The following is a 16,941-nucleotide window of genomic DNA, read 5'->3' as shown; positions in this document are numbered from 1 at the left end:
ACAGGTGATCCCTATTGGATTCTTCGATGAATTCTTTCACCACGGAAATCGCTACTTACCGGATGCATCCCGAATCTTGGTTCGCTTCAACGGTGGTTCATCCATATGATCTCCCATGGTTGTTTACTAAAAAAAAAAATCGAACTCCAAACTCGGTGTGGTGCACTTGCGCCTTGCTCCGCTCCTCGAATACGGACAAAATACGGAGTTTGATCAGTTTTAGTTTTTTCTAACTTCTACTAGCACTTCTCCGTCCCGTTTTTTCTTCCTTTTTTTAACCCGCACTATTTCACTGTCTCTGCTATCATCGTGATAATGACTTAAGCATCGGAGCACGCGAAATTACGCTTCATTTCTTGAAACAGCAATACACTCACGACGAGGAGCAGCGAAAACATGCACATAAACACACTACTCTTGTACCGAAAGGCCCGGACAGCTCGCGATTTATAAACAAAACAGAAACGTCACAATTTGCGTGTAAATAGATGCTACTTCTTTTTGTGTCACACACTCGCACGGGACTACCGTGCGGCGTGCGGTTATTGTTTTTGGCCCACACACCGAGACCGTAGCGAAGACAATCAACGGGTCCTGGCCAGTCCCGGCGGCTACTGCTGGCCGGAACACGCACACCAGGCACTACACCGATCCGTACCAACCGACTGTGCACAGGATCGGTCACTCAGTTTTTCTTCTTGGTAGCTTTACGGCGCGGATAAACACCGAACGGCCACATGCTGGCCGACGTTTGCCGACTGCAAAAGACCACGAATCTCCTCCGGCCCAATCCGGTTCCTTTCGATGATCACACTCATCAGTATCCCGGTCACTCCCGGCCTATCGGGACATCCCCGCCTTAACAGTTCCAACTATTTCAAATAACCGTAACAATCGTTCATCTCACTTTTATTTGCGAATCGAAAAACCAAAAAATTTAATGCCACTTTTTGCCCCGAGTCTCGACTCGAAATCGCACTTCAAAATTTAATACAAAAACACTCGGTTCGGTCGGAAAGACGGCCAATTTTTCGCTGTCGAATGCGCCGCGACTCTCTCCGGCTTCTCGAATTTTATATCGCCGCTGCTGCTGCTGCTTGCTTCTACCGCCCCCGTCGCACCGACGTCGTTTTCTGACAACTCCGCAACCAAAACCAAACCCGTCATCGACGTCGTCTCGCGAATGCTCGATGTAGGCTCGAACGTCGATCGTTTTCGTCTTGCTCGTCGTCGGAAGGCAGCACCGAGAAAATTGAGGAAAATTCAATCGCCTTTTTCGCCGGATTTCACTATCGGACCTGCCCCCGGAAGCGGGCTTAAACGAACGGGAATGCCGATGCGCGTCGAATGAACCCGGTCCGGACCGGAAACGGACGGTTCCGGGACGCCTAATGTCGCTCCGATTGCGAAGCGAAAAAACCTTTCTACCAACCAAATCGCGAACAAGTCAAAATGGCGGCTGTTTGACGAGGCGAACAACACACACTTCTCCTGCTTCTACTGCTGGCTGATGATGGGCGCTGCTGTACGGTTTTGTACGCTTTTTGCTTTGCTTGCTCTGGCGCTTCTACTGCTGCTCTGAATTTTGTCGCTGATACTCCACAGGCAGAGGCACCACACGAACGAACGAGCGCTGCTTCCACACTTTTTAGCTAGCTGCAGATTCGCTCTCACTCACTATACTGACTGATTCTTGTGTTCGCTGCTTGCTTGGTGCCACACTGGTGCCGTGCTGCTGCTTCGTCGCTTTCTCTCTCTGTTTATCTCTTGCTCGAGGTAATTCTCTCCGCACCGAGTGGCGATACTCGAGCAAAACAGAAGACAGACAGCCAGCTTCGTCGACAATAATCGATGAGGGAAAATGTCTGCCAAACAAGTGCCGAAGAAAAAGCTGCGTTTCACGTGACCTCCGCCGTCTCTGACGTTCGGTTGATGGCGCTGCTGTCACTTCGTCGTCGATGTCGATCAACGCAGAGACTGCGCTACCCGCGAAACTTCTGGACGACTCGATCAAGTAGCAAAAATATTCATATTTTACCCGATAACAAATCAAAACATTGACCTCAAACGAACCATTTCGATGCGTTTGCACCGTCGAAACGCTCCGACCGATTTCGGTCTCACAGAGTGATGCTTGAATTTACGCTACCAAACAGTGCACCGTCCAGTACCGCAAACCGGGGTACACCCTCGCCAGAGGCGATGATCGAGCAACAGCTCGTTCGTCGAGCTCGAGGTAATTTGAGCCAAACCAAATCGTCGACACAAAGCAAATTCATCGATAGTTGTTCATCGTAACAACACAGTGGGCACTCAAACGTGCATGGTGGACAAAATCTACGTGCACATGATTCCGCACATCAACGGTTCCGTAAAAAATATACATGAAATTTTGTAGTAGAAATAATAAGCCTGCAACAGGTTTTAAATGAAAATTTCTCTTCGCGAAAAACTAGATTTTTTCATTGTTAAGATACTTAACCGAGGGGCAAGACACTGTTGAAAATATATTACTTTTCCCTATGGAAATAAACCCGTCATTTCAAGGGGTCGGACACTCAGCACATTGTGCCCAGGCACTCCAGAGATATCAAGCGGCACACCTCTAAAGCCCTATAAAAATAACATTTATATGGCTTTACACACCTCCGGTTCAATGTTACAGATGAAATGGGACCACTGCCAGTTGTCAAAATCATCTCGCACGGTTGCCAGATCTATCAGATTAGAACGAATTTAACAAATCTTGCAATTCGGCACTTTCGGTACAGCATCGGCACAGTTCGGCTTGTTTCAAGTCGCCTAACATAAAAACGGCTGTGCTGAGTGACCGACCCCTTGCGTCATTTTTATGATAGAATCTCTGGAAACCATGAAAGTTATGGTGGAAAACAATAAGTTTGACAGTTTGGTGGTTATCGTTTCGGACAATAAATTTTATTGTTTTTACTGTATTTTGTACAGTAAACTATTTACCAAAAACTGTTACCATAGTTTGTATCTTCGTGTTATGGTTTTTTTTCGCGGTAACACGTGAGGAGATGCCAATGTTCCTGATTTTTCAGGATTATCCAGATTTTTTAGTGTATTTCCTGATATCCTGACAAGTCGCTCTTTTATCCTGATTTTGGGAAAAAATCCTGATTGTTCCTGATTTTTATACATTTGAACTAAAAACCTGTAGAAACTTAACCCACACTTCTCTACTGTCCAGTGTTCTGCACTAAAGGAGTTTATCTTTATTTTTCTATAACTCTTTACTTTGTAATCACTTTCCTTTAGTTGCCGAAATTGAACTCTGCGAAGATGAAGCTAGAAACGTCAATGCCGTCCTAACCCACGATTACTCGCGATGTTGTATGTTGTACAACACCTGTGAAACGTTAACTTTAACTCAGTATAGGAATCTATCTCGGAACTCTGGCAATAAACAAAATCACTGTTTTCAGTCAGGTTCATCTGCAGCCCAAGATCTTTCAATCGATAGACAAGGTTTAATAAGTTTTTCGTCATGTGGCGTTAGTATTCGAGTGAATTTCGTTCTGTTTTACCACAGAGAACAGCCATTCATCTTGGTCTCAGGACGTGTGTAAAAGCTCTGCCGCCATTTTGTAAGTAAGTGGTAATGCTCCCGCTACGTGGCGCTCGCATCACTGACAGAATGGGGTTTGATTGTTAACGACTGTCAACGCATATCAAAGCTTTCGTCAAAGTTTCACCAAAGCATTTCGCAGTTGCTACAGCAACTAACGTATTGTTTACCCAATATATCAAACTTAAAATTAAGTAAACATCAAAAATAATGATTGAATGCTTCCGAGAATCTGAGCGGAATTGCTATCTAACTTTCGCCAATGAATTGACATTAAAACAGACCACATGGCGATAAGGGTGATTCCGATTCACGTCGCATTGGCATGCAGACCGAGAATAAGCCATGATTTAGCGGACGACACCTCCAAGGTCATTGAAAAAAATCAGAGGGGTTGTGTACAAGACACGACCGCATATATAGGTGACGCAGGACTACGTAAGTCTCTTTATAATGATAGTAGCATGTATTCATGCTTGTAATCATTCGATTCATCATGTATACATGCTATATGCAACATATATACATGCTACATGCGTTGTATGTAACATTTATCAAAGTAGTAACATTGCATACGTTCAATTCTCAAAAGATTGTGCATTTGAAAACGATTTAACAAAATCAAGAACACAAACTATTGCTTTCCTGCTACCTTACTGAAATTAAAGATTGTTTTTATTACCCATGGTTCCCACGTTGAAGGGATTTTACCAATTCAATCATATTTTATCAACAGCACATCTATTCACTGCACTTCTAATGAAACGGCAAGCATGCGTATTCATACAGAGTCGTATTATAACCGAACACTACAGCTGTAGCATATTTTTCCAACACAGATATCAAATTCGCCGAGGTTTAATCGTCTCGCAGTAAAGAATTTGCGATCTGTTGGGACCAGCGTTGCCACATGCACAGATTATTCTGTGTTTAACAGATATTTAAAAGAAATCGCCTGTACAGAATCTGCATGCATAGATTACAGAATTTCGCCAAATTACACAGATTAAATAGATTGTTGAGTTTTTACATGAGAGTGAAAGAGACGGAAATAGCCAGCAAATGACTTTCTATCTCTTTCACTCTCATTGTTTTGCATTCGACAGATTTTTGCACAGATATTTTTCCTTGCCGTACAGATTGTCAGATTTTTCCAACAAAAAACACAGAATTATATGTGGCATCCCTGGTTGGGACAACGAATTTGTGTCATTTTTTCTGGCACACTTCCCTAACACAGACATCAAATTGGACTAGGTTTAATCGCGTTCGTAAGAAATCTGTTGGCACGAGGGGGCTATGTCACTCTTTCTGGCGTACTTCCCAAGCAAGGACATCAAAATGGTCTAGGTTTAACCGCGGTGTTAAGAAATCTTGTTGAAATGAGGAAACTTGGTCACTTGTTTTGGATTACTTCCCAAGCACAGATATCAAATTGGTATAGGTTTAGATCATCACAAAAAATCTTCCAACCAATCACGAAGCGAGAATTCTGGTAAAACATACACACAGAAAAATTTCATGGTAAATTCTACCATTTTAGGGGTAAGCTTGACCAGAAAAGTATGGTGGTTTTCAACCGACTGGGAAAACTGGTCTAGACAACATTTTCATGGTTATTTCGACTATAAGCTTGAACAATGGACGCATGGTACGGTTGACCACGCATAGTAGGCATAACTATAATCTGTATACCATAAAATTGTCATCATTACAATGCTTTAGTTATCTTAACCACTTTTTGTATAGTTTTACTGACAAGAAAATAGTCATCTTGGACAAAAAAATAAACGGAACTAGCTGGTTGCAGTGACAATTTTATGGTAAAAATGACCATGTATGGTTGGGACAACTATAATTTAAAACTATACAATTGTCATCATGACAATGGTTTTGTTATCATGACCAGGTTTTGTATGATATTGCTGACAAGAAAATAGTCATCTTAAACACGCAATGAACGGGACGAGTTGGTTGTCGTGACAATTTCGTGGTAAAAATGACGTTATTAACTATTGTTGAAATAACCATGAACGTAGTCATCTCAACTATAAATTTTATAGTTTTTATGATCATTCACGTTATACTTACTCCGAATGAATCAAACGAATCTTTTGCAATAAATGAATGTGGTGCACCTGCAGGTATACTTGCAGAGAAACTTTCAAGTATACTTGCAGATGCACCACATTCAATTATTGCAAAAGATTCATATGATTCTTTCGAAGTAAGCATAATGTGAACGGTAATATATAAATAAATTAGACGGATTTCTCATTATTTCACAATCCAAATAACAAACAATCGGTTATGTCTATACATATATATCGTAGATTACTATAATTTTAACAGGAATTTTACGTACGTTTTTGGTGTGGCTCTGCAGTGTAGGTTTGCTGACTGTGGTTACCTGCATTCCGAGTATAGATTCATCCGCGGCTAAAACCACAATTTGCGATGTTCAGCCTGCAGCAGAGCCGGTCAGATCTGGCATATTTAGCTGGAATATACTGAAGTGAAACCACTGGCTACCTATTAGTTTGAACTGCCTGAACATTAATCGAATGTGGCATAAACTTCACGTTATCCTATTTGGGATGAGAAGCGGTTTTAGACGTGTGCTAAACTAACACATACCAATATTTACCTCAAAGTTGTCGAGCCCGTGTAGCTACTACTCTAAAAATCCTTATCATGATGGCACATCCAATGACGATCATCGGTTATTGGGACTTCGAATAAATTGGAAACATCTCCCGGGGGCATTATGCAGCAGAATCCTGTACGGATGGGAAAATCGATAATCCTGGAAATAGTTTTCTGGACATATGCCGTATTCTTGACTGCAGACAACACGTCTAACTTAAGCCTATCCATGATGCCAATTAACTACAGGATAAGATTCTCCATCGTGCACCATGCATTGAAAATATTGTTATTTCAACTGTTATAAACGGCAAGCAAAGGTGATCTCCGTCAAGTGATTTAACAATTGGTTTCTGATCAATTTCATCAGAACAGGTTGGTACAACCGACATAATTAGCATTTTATATATGTTCGGTTCTAAGGGAAAGTCTGTCATACGGCAATCTAATCATGCCGGCTGTCTTTCGTTGTCTAATGCAGATAAAGAGTGCAATAGGTCTGAAGCAGGCAACAGTAATTCAACTAGCGGAGCATCCATAAAATCAAACTGCAGGAAATCGTTAATTCCCAACTGAAATATCATTGTGGTCAAATCGGTACGCTAAATTTTTGGAACCAGCATCGGAAGCGTTTTACGTTCCATTCTAGTTTTTGAGATGAAGACTTTTTGCTCAACAAATCCTGGATTAACCACATAATAAATACCATCGACTGTGAGCGATGTTTTCGTTATGTCCGTTCGTAGTGTGTCAGCAACTTGAATAACAGACGACTGAAATGAACAAAATTGAATAAACATTGAAATACGACAAAAATTAAATACTCACTTCGTTCGTTCGTTGGATATGCCGTAGTTTCGGGGTAGTTTAAAGGCCGGCCGAAATCTTCCGATCAAGTAGGACGTCATAACTGCTGGTAGAAGTAGATTTTACGATTGAAATATTTCAGTCTCGGAGTTGCTAATTGTGACTCTGATCGGTTTTAGAAGTCTATTGTGCTCCAGTGTCTGCTGACGGAAATAGTTTGACGATGGTCTAGCTCAGTGGTGGCCACGGTACAAGCATATTGCGGGCTAAATCAGATCTCCCCAAAAGATCCGCGGCCCTAAATGACTTCTGACATTAATAAATTCAACCTATAGTGTCCGTCCGCCATCTATCAAACCAGTTCGCGGGCCGCAAAGGCCAAATTCAAGAGCCGCAGTTTGGCCATCACTGGTCTAGCTGGTGTTACATAGGATGTCATTTTGAATTATTCGACTGAAGGTACCGAAAGTGTAATCCTCAATTCCCGACACGAATCAGCCATCGTTGGCAGTTCCAGAACCTGCTTTTTGTTTGTACGTGTGGCAGGATGTTCGAACTGGTTTGTCTGATCATCTGGATGCTACGCTTGCCACTCTACCGGTCAGGAAAAATATGTACCAACTTTTGATTCCTGTCGGTCTACTATATTGCCGCTTTCCTCTGTCGAAACGTATTTACTTCTGTTTTTTTTGCTGAAATATCCAGTAAAACACTGTACCTGGAAAACAACATATTAGCCTCAACCGTTTGAAACAGTCCTAATCGAGTTCATTGCTGGTCCTAAAAAGAGTTATTATGGTGTATTTGAAGATAATAAAAGATGATTTTTCTATTTCTTTACCTAAAGCACAAATGGTGCTTCTTGTAGTCCGTACGGTATGGAGTTATGATGACGGCGATTAAAACTTTGGATTGATTCTTTTTTTTTCACTGGCCTAATAAAATAAAAAGTTTCACTGGCCTGTGGATTCCGATATAAAACATCTGTTGGTGAGCAAACCGTGATCATTGTATTGTATTTACGACGAATCAAGAAGATCTATGACGTGGATCTTGGACCCGGCAACAATACCGTTCGCACAATAGAGGCTAAATGTTGTGATTGCTGGATGGTGTTGGCTCATTCCTAGTTTTTGTAAAGAGCTGCAATCCGGTTATGTTCGATATTTCGGAAGCAAGTAACAGATGCAAATTTTCTTAAAAATATGTTGCGGAAAATATAAAGAAAAAGAAAATATTGTACCCAACAAATATTTTTGTTATATAACAACTTATCAGGCGTTTGCTACTCGGTATTAGCTATACAATGGTTTTAATAAGGTATACTATTAAACAAAAATGTTTGTTGGGTATACAGAAAAATGAATTTTGTCTGTTCTGCATGTGCCTTATAGACTAGGAAACTACTAAACCGATCGGAGTGAAAATTTGTATGCGGTTTTTAGGGCCAGGGAAGGTTCTTATTGTACTAGCTAGTGCTGCTAATGAAAATACGTCTGAGCCGCCCAGTTGTAAAGTTTGTACTTCCCAGTATGTATATTAAATATAATACCCATACCATACCCATATGATTTTGGTTCGTTTCGACCACGTTAAATGAATGGGCGAAACGAACTAAAATCACTCGAAACGAAAATCGCAATACCACCCCTGATTCAAGAGCCCTGGGTCTACAAAGGAAGAATACAAGGTATTCAAACAAGAACATGTAAGTTCTTCTATGATGACAAATATGATCCTCCGAGAGCTGCTGTCTTGGCCAACGCAAACATTAATTGTTTGCCCATTACAGAGTTCATTAAACGAGACATAGTGGCGATCAGAGTTGAGGTATCAATCGCCAAGGGAAATCCGATATTATCGTAGCATCGCCCCATTTTCCTGGAGACGTTCCTAAGGTTGCAACTCAAGAGGTTGCGGCGTTCGTCAAATTCTGCATAGAAGTCAACAAAGACTGTATTATCGGCTGCGATGCCAACGCTATCGCATTTTGTGGGGAAGCACCGACCAGGGGTGTGAAATTGTCAAAATTTTGCGGACTAAACATCCATGAATGGCGACAATTTGGAACCAGCCAGCGTATCGAAAATAACAGCTAATAATAGTTAAATTATAACTAAAAGGTTACGTTTAACTGCTTTCTAATTAATTTCAGTTGTTTTAAAACGAATCAACCTTTAAGTAGGTCCCAGCACCAAAGGTATTAAAACCAATGAATGGGACATGGACAATGTACAGTATCCTCCCGCTAATCCGACACCCAATAATCCGACGACTCGATAGTCCGGATCTCGCTAATCCGGAAAATTCTGAATTAAAAAGCATTGTACTTAGCTTCATTCAACCGAACACTGCTTTCATTGGGTGTCTTTATTTGAGTCAAGATGTTACTCATTCCAACTAAATGGAAAGGGTAAATGGTGCTCCTTATAACTGCGTTCAATTTTGCCAGGAGCTCCATTTTTCATCACTCTTCTCAAAAGATTGACGTTCTTGCGCTCATTTCTGAGCTAAACAAGAATTTAAAAGTATTTTATACAATAAATTGAGCATTTCTTAGTACAACACAAATTTGCGTATTGCGTATTTGCAACATTTTTTTCGGAAATTTCCGGAATTGTTTATGTCTGGATGTAAACAATACGACATCTCAAAACCCCGCTGACGTTAGTTTGATTGCCGGATTATCGAGTCAAAATTCGTTAATCCGGCCATGAATTTGTCGGATTAGCGGGGTGGTACTGTATGTGATTTGACAGCCACACCACCTCGCTGGCACCGACATCAGCAATCGAGATGAGTGCCTTTTAGAATTTCTCTCGTTAAACAATATCGACATTGCTAATAAAAACAATGAACCTACATTCATGAATGCTATGAGGCAGGAAGTCTTGGACCTGATCTTGTGAGAAGCTAAGAGGCAAAAGGTTTCGAATTTGTGGGTTTTGCTGATGATTTGGTCATCATGGTTCTTTGAAAATTCGACGACGTGATATCGGATCGGGCCTTGGTGTAGTAAAGAAGGCCTGGGCATCAATCCCTCTATAACAACAATTGTTTGTGTTGTTTCACTAGGAAGAAGAAACTGAAATTACAATCTCTACACCTTAAGGAAGAAATTAAATGTAGAGTCTCGTCTCAGGAGTAATCCTATACGCTAAACTATCTTGGCACGCACACTTAGATTTAATAATTAGCAAGGCAGACTGCCTTATGGGTATGTTCTAGACTGGTAGGAAAAAAATGGGTCCTCAAACCAAAAATGGTGATGTGGGTCTATACCGCCGTTGTGAGACCTAAGATAGTTTATGCCTCGTAAGTATGGTGGCCAAAAACTAATAAAAGCCACAGCTATTGAAAATTTGAACAAACTTCAACGATTATCATGTATGGCCGTAACTGGAGCAATGAAAAGCACACTTTCAAAGGTTCTAGAAGCTATCCTCCACTTACTACCCCTGAACCAACATGTTCAGTTAGAGGCTAAGAAAAGTGTCCTAACACTTAAACGATTGTAGACAATACTCGACGGAGATAAAACCGGTCACTTGAGTATCCTGAATCTTCTACCTGTTTGTCGGTCCAGCTGCGGAAATGAATAGTGATTGGATGGAAGCTAGAACCAACTATGACATCCCATACACATTAAACGAACCCTCACGTTCGGTATGAGTTGGGGAGGGGCCTAGCCTCCACAGTGGTTCAATCAAGTTCTATACCGACAGGTCAAAAATGGAAGTCAAAATGGGTGCTGGAGTGTACGGTCCCAGAACAAGAATATCTGTAGCTATGGGAGACTGGCCCACAGTCGTCCAGGCAGCGATAACAGCTATAATAGAATACAGGGTCAGGTGGAGCAAGACGGGTCACCTAAGGAAAGTACCCGATGCGTTTTTCTACGAATTCAATTTTAAGCAGCTTATCATTTATTTAGATAAATCACTAATAATATAAATCCAAAAATAACCAAAATAAATAAAACGAAACAAAATAAAAGTTATATCAGACAAAAAGTGAAATGTCGGAAAACTACCCTTTTGCCGCATTAACTGTTTTGTGGATAAAATATATGCCGGGCCAGCTAAAAACTTATTTAATAACAACAATAAATAAACTCAAAAATATAGATATATGGACAAACATAGAGTGCCACACAAGTCTTTTTCAGTCTAACCCATCTTGCCCCTATTGAGCTGGTAGAACAAAATACATGTTTATTTAAAACTTTGTAGTATATAACAAACTAGCTGACCCGACAAACTTCCCCCATTGCTTAGCCTGATAAAATAAAGCGGATAGCATTTAGATATTCGCCATCATTGCAAACCATTTAGCCGAATACCATTTTGCGGAACACCAATTCTCGGTTGACTATAACGCGGAATATAGAGTTTCGCAAAATACTATTTCGCGAAAAACCTTACGCGGGATGTACCATTTCACGGAAAATCTTTTCGTAGAAAGTACCATTTCGCAGGGGTGACCCAACTGAAGGAAAGTAATAGAGGTCAGTAGATCTAGGAAAATAAATAAACCTAGATAGAGGTAATCTCTACGGGGGGCTGCCCCTCACAGTGGCCGGCGCTTCCGACTGCAGGTCGCCGGCAACACTCGCGGCGTGTGGCCGTCGCACGCTGAATTATCTAATGTTACTATTGATAGTTTTTGGTGGTTAATCAATAACAAGATTAATGTTTTATGAAAGAATCTAAAATTGCTCGAATTCGATTAGTTTTTGAGTTACGCAAAAATTTCTGTTTTATTTGTATGAGAGTCCTTATCCCCCTACCACAGGGGTGAGGGGTCTCAAACCATCATTAAAAGAATGCTGGCTCCAAAACCCCCCCACATGCCAAATTTGGTTCCATTTGCTTGATTACTTCTCGAATTATAAGGAAATTTGTATTGCATGTGCATGGGAGCCCCCCCCTCCTAAAAACCGAGAGGGGTCCAATTTCATCATAGAAAAAATTCATGCCTCCAAAAACACCCACATGCCAAATATGGTTCCATTTGATTAACTAGTTCTCGAGTTATAAGGAAATTTGTATTTCATTTGTATAGGAGCCCCCTCTCCTGAAGCGGGGAAAGGTTTCAATTCATCATAGAAAACATTCTTGTCTCCAAAAACACCCATATGTCATATTTTGTTCCACTTGCTTGATTAGTTCACGAGTTACGAGGAAATTTGTGTTTCATTGGTATGGGAGCGGCACTAAAAGCCTTTAAAGTTTTTAAGTGCTCCTCAAAAATTGTCTGGGATTGCAATTGCTTCTTACGGCAACTAAGCCAAGTGAACTCGGTAAAATTGTACTAGGTTCCTGGTCATTGCGCTATAGAGTGGAATGAACTTGCAGACGAACCAGCCAGATGTGGATCTAACCCTCCATTCACGGTTCCAAATCCATTTCGCTGCATCTCTGACTGTGTGCTGAAAAGTGAGCTGACACAACGGGAGAGCCGAACATGCATGGCCAATTGGATGGCCGTACAATCCCTCAAACAATCAAAAAAATTATAACGCCGTGTATTAGGGTTACTCAAAAGTTGACATCAAGAAATCTCAGCACGCTTACCGGTCTTGTGACAGGACATTGTGCGAGTAAATACCATCTTCGGAATCTCGGTTTCGTACAAGATAACATTTGTCGCTTGTGTAATGCCGAGCGTGATACCTCGGAACACTTGCTCTGCAATTGTGGAGCACTAATAGGATGTAGAGTGCAGTATCCCAAAAATGGTCTACCAGAGCCAAGGGAGATCTGCTTTGCGTCGCCGATCAAGGTAACAACGTTCAAAAACCAAGTCATCCCTGATTGGTACCTGTCTCGCTCCAGCTACGAGCCTATTACTTACTTAACAAGTGATAGGTAAGCTTGAAGCGTACAGTAAAAGAAATAAACGGGGCATAGCACAATAGTTCAAAATAATGGACGCAGTGGTAAGAGTACTCAACAGAAGAGGGAGTTTCATAACGCAATTCTTGACAGTTATTCAAGATCAGTGTTATCGCTCAGAAGTACGAAAAATCGAGCAGATATAGTATAATGGGGACATGGCAATCGTTCGCATTATTCCAATTTTTCTCGATGACGGTAATTGCGGCTTTTAAAAGTAGAGAGTGTTGGTTATTGGGTTATTAGGTTAGGTTACATGCTATACATGAAACTAAAACTGGCGGTTGCTGAAGGACTCAACAAACCACCTACTCATGGAAGAGAAATTAATGTATCTAAAGTAATTGCTCAGATTGAGTAATTTTTATAAAAGAGAATTTCAAATCAAAGCATATTAATAGCTAATACAATAAAAACATTAAATGCATACCTGTCTGCAAGATTCTTGTGTTTCGCAACTTTTGATGCAATTTGCAATCTATGTTCAGTAATGATTCTCTGCTCAATCGCTTGCGATAGTGCTTTTCCACTCGCGCCTCCACATATTGCGATCTCTCTAAGGCCTAACTCAAGAGCATGTTTGTCGCTTAAGGATTACTCGATCTGTATAAAACATTTCAATTAAATTATGACTATTAAATTTTCAACCGTTACTCACCAGGTCATTGACTAATTCACAAGGGTATATTTTACGCTCAAGGATTGCAATTGGCAATCGTAAAGCCATAGCTTAGCCAGTACATTTCCTAAAAAAGTTATTTATCACAATTTGCTCCTAGTAGTTTGCGTCTCATGTGTAGTAATCCAAATATACCTGACGAATATTAAAGAAAAGATAATACCAATAATTCATACAATCAAAAAATATCGAATACTACCTATAGATGATGGTCTGCATGCAGATAGGATATATAAATTGCCTTTATTACAGTTCCAAATATACGTTTCCAACAGTCTATCCCGCAGCTCCCTCGCCGCAGTCAAGTTAAATGGAAATATTTGGACATCATTTCGCGTTTTATCCAAAAACACTTCACGGACACGTCTAAACCACCGATTGAACTGTTTAGAGCGGAAGTCCAACACCATCCGCAATTAAAAAAATAAAACAGACAAGCTATAAATAACACCGATTACACCATAACAGTTTAGCAGTTTGTTTTTGTTAGTACACTACACAGTAAAATAATTCAACCTGTTTTCACGTACACAGAAAATAATTTAATACAATTTGTCACTTAAAGATTAGATTTTTTTTATTATTTGTTTTGCACTAACAAACTGTTCATAATATCAAAAAAATTTTAATAAAAACAAAAAAACTCACAACTAAGCACATCACTCGTTACTCAAATTTTTCGTAATGGCGGTGCGGTTTCAAATGACAGAAAGAAAAAGGGCAAAATAAACATAAAATTGTCATCAAGAAACGCGTTTCCATAGTCGGTTGAAAAGCACTAAGCTTATACTGTTACGATAACCCATAAAAATGTTAAAACTACCATGATATTCTTACAGTTAGTAAGTTACCAATTTTATGGTCCTGTTGACAATTCAATATTGTTATATCAAGCTGCAAAAATATTGTCATTAGAAGTATGAGAGAAAAGTCAATTTAACCACGGAAATAGTCAGCGATTTGCTTGTTGTCATAGTAGTTTTAACCACGAAACTTCTCAAGTTGACAATAATCATGGTAAGCGCTACAATATTGCAATATAGTTAAGATGACCATGCATACATGTTTCGCATTACCATGGTTTTTTTCTCAGTGTAGGTTCATTATTTTCAATTTTTCAATAGTTCAACATCAAGAATCCATACTTTTCTTCATTTGGGTCAATTCTTAGAAGATTTTCCGATCGATTGGTGTAAGAATATTGAAAATCGATCGGAAAACCGCTGAGCTATTAGCGCTCAAAACCTTTCATTTTTCGTGACGCTCGCATTTTTCGATTTTTTGGAATGACACCCTATCTCAAAACTTGCCGTAAGACGTAGTCCTACGTCAAAATGCCAAACACTGCACCATCGGCGGACGTCGATGAAGTGGTATGTTTTCCGATGCTCAAAGTTGAACTGCTAGTCCCGCCGCTGTGGAGTCATGCTGCGTAAAACGATGGAATGGCACGATCCAATGTGGAAAAACTTTAAATCTAACACCAATTTGCTATACTTATGAAAATAAAAGAAAAAATTCAAATGCTGTTCAATTTTTCCATTTTCAGCTACGATTAACAAATAACATAAACAAAATCGAATAACCGTTGCTACAGTTACTGCCGTTAGAGTAGCCAGTATTTCGAATATATAGATAATGGCAAGAATATATAATAAATATGGCAACAAGGATATTGAACAACTGGTGCACCGTAAGAGAGATGTCGCTAGTGTCTTGTTCAAAAGTTTACACACCATTTGCATGATATTTTATATGAGCATAAATGTCTGTTCTCTGTGGTTTTACCTTGCCTATGAATCGATGTTGGCGCAAGTGGCGAAAGGTTAAGGACGTCCATTTTCATTCCCAATTTCGTGTATTTGCGACTGTGGTAGATAGTCAATGCATAAGCAGCAATGTGAGAGAATTTTTAGTATGAAAATTTGTACATATTGCTTTCCTAAAAAAATTGAAACAAAAATCCTGAATTATCCTGATTTTTATTTCCTTTGCATCCTGAGTTCTGAGAAAAAATGTTGGCATCTCTGCGTGAGAGCAACCTGTGGCTGAACTATATGGTTCAGGTTTAAAAGTAAAAACCTTTTTTCAGCTCTTAAGCATCTAAATCTGGTAATTTTATCAAGCTTCAAGCTTGTTAATAGCTGCTTTTGAAGCTGCAATGAAGCTTAATAGAGGCTTTTGCGCACTTTTAAATAGCCAGTTTGCACAATGCTGTCAATTCTATTTTTAGAACGAGAAATAGTTATGCAATATGCTTTTCCAGTCGATTAATCAACGCCTCATCAACCTTTATGCAGCCAAAAAAATCTATTCTTAAATTTAAAAAAATGGAACGCGATATTTTTATTTTACCGTAAACATTTACGAACGCGATATTTTTAATTTCGGATAACTTTAATTCGTATAACTGAGCTAATTATACCGCACTTCCCACCAAACTGGACTCAGCAGTTTGAAACTGCGATCAAACTGCGACATACTGAAATTACTGTAGTCAGAAAGAGAAAGAGCAACAACGGCAATAGAGCTTTTGCTACACAAACATGCAAAACGTCTGTTAGGCATACATTGCATCTTTCCCAGATAACACAAAATTGTGATAGAAAGTTCACATTAAATCGTTTTCATGTCAATTTCACGTTGGAATTGTATAATGATTAGAGTATGTCAAATCGAAGTGAACAATAAGTTGTTTTGCAGTCGTGCGTTTCTTGATATATACAATGCATGACTGTGAATTATAAAGCAGTACCGTGGAACCCCGTTCGTTTGACCATTTTTAATTTGAACCCCGTTGGTTTGCACGACGTGCAAATTAAAAATAGTTCAAACGTCATTCTCAACATGACATTATTCGTTTATGCAGATAATGCACATAAACACGATTTGTTTGTACTGACCTAGCGTGTTTATTCGGTTTCACATTTCGTTTTCCTAACGATTAAGATAGAAATCCGATCGGCAAATGCAATATTCGCACTTGCAACTGCCAACTAAAACAAACCACCAAAACAATAACAAAGAGCAGGGTGGCCAGTTCACACAGGTTTCAGCATATTTCGGGTTACCAGTTGTTCAAATTAAAAAGTAACCCCGTTAGTTTGCATGAGGAATCGTTCAAACGAACGGGGGTCCACTGTATAGATGATTGCGATATTTGATTATATCTTAATCATATATTCAGGAGTATTTAGTTGCGTGTTATAAAAACTACGCAAAATAGAATTACAAATAATTGTCAAAATTTTCGCACGTATGTCGCCTCCAGTTTGGTACATATATGTTCTTATATGGCGTGAAATATAACTGTTTCGTTC

At 39.7% G+C, this 16,941-nt stretch overlaps 1 protein-coding gene across 1 annotated transcript in view; it reads right to left on the bottom strand.

Moving 5' to 3' along the window:
• Nucleotides 1–1,659, bottom strand: part of LOC128732749 (CREB-binding protein) — a 71,502-nt gene extending 69,843 nt beyond the window's left edge. The window contains exon 1 of the mRNA XM_053826085.1: nt 60–1,659. Coding sequence (XP_053682060.1) covers nt 60–117 — 58 coding nt within the window. The 5' untranslated portion in view covers nt 118–1,659. The remainder of the gene's footprint in view (nt 1–59) is intronic.
• Nucleotides 1,660–16,941: the final 15,282 nt, after the last annotated feature.

This window comes from Sabethes cyaneus, chromosome 1 (assembly GCF_943734655.1).
Source record: "Sabethes cyaneus chromosome 1, idSabCyanKW18_F2, whole genome shotgun sequence".
In the NCBI taxonomy this organism is placed as follows: Eukaryota; Metazoa; Arthropoda; class Insecta; order Diptera; family Culicidae; genus Sabethes; species Sabethes cyaneus.
This window is presented reverse-complemented; position numbering and strand designations above follow the sequence as displayed.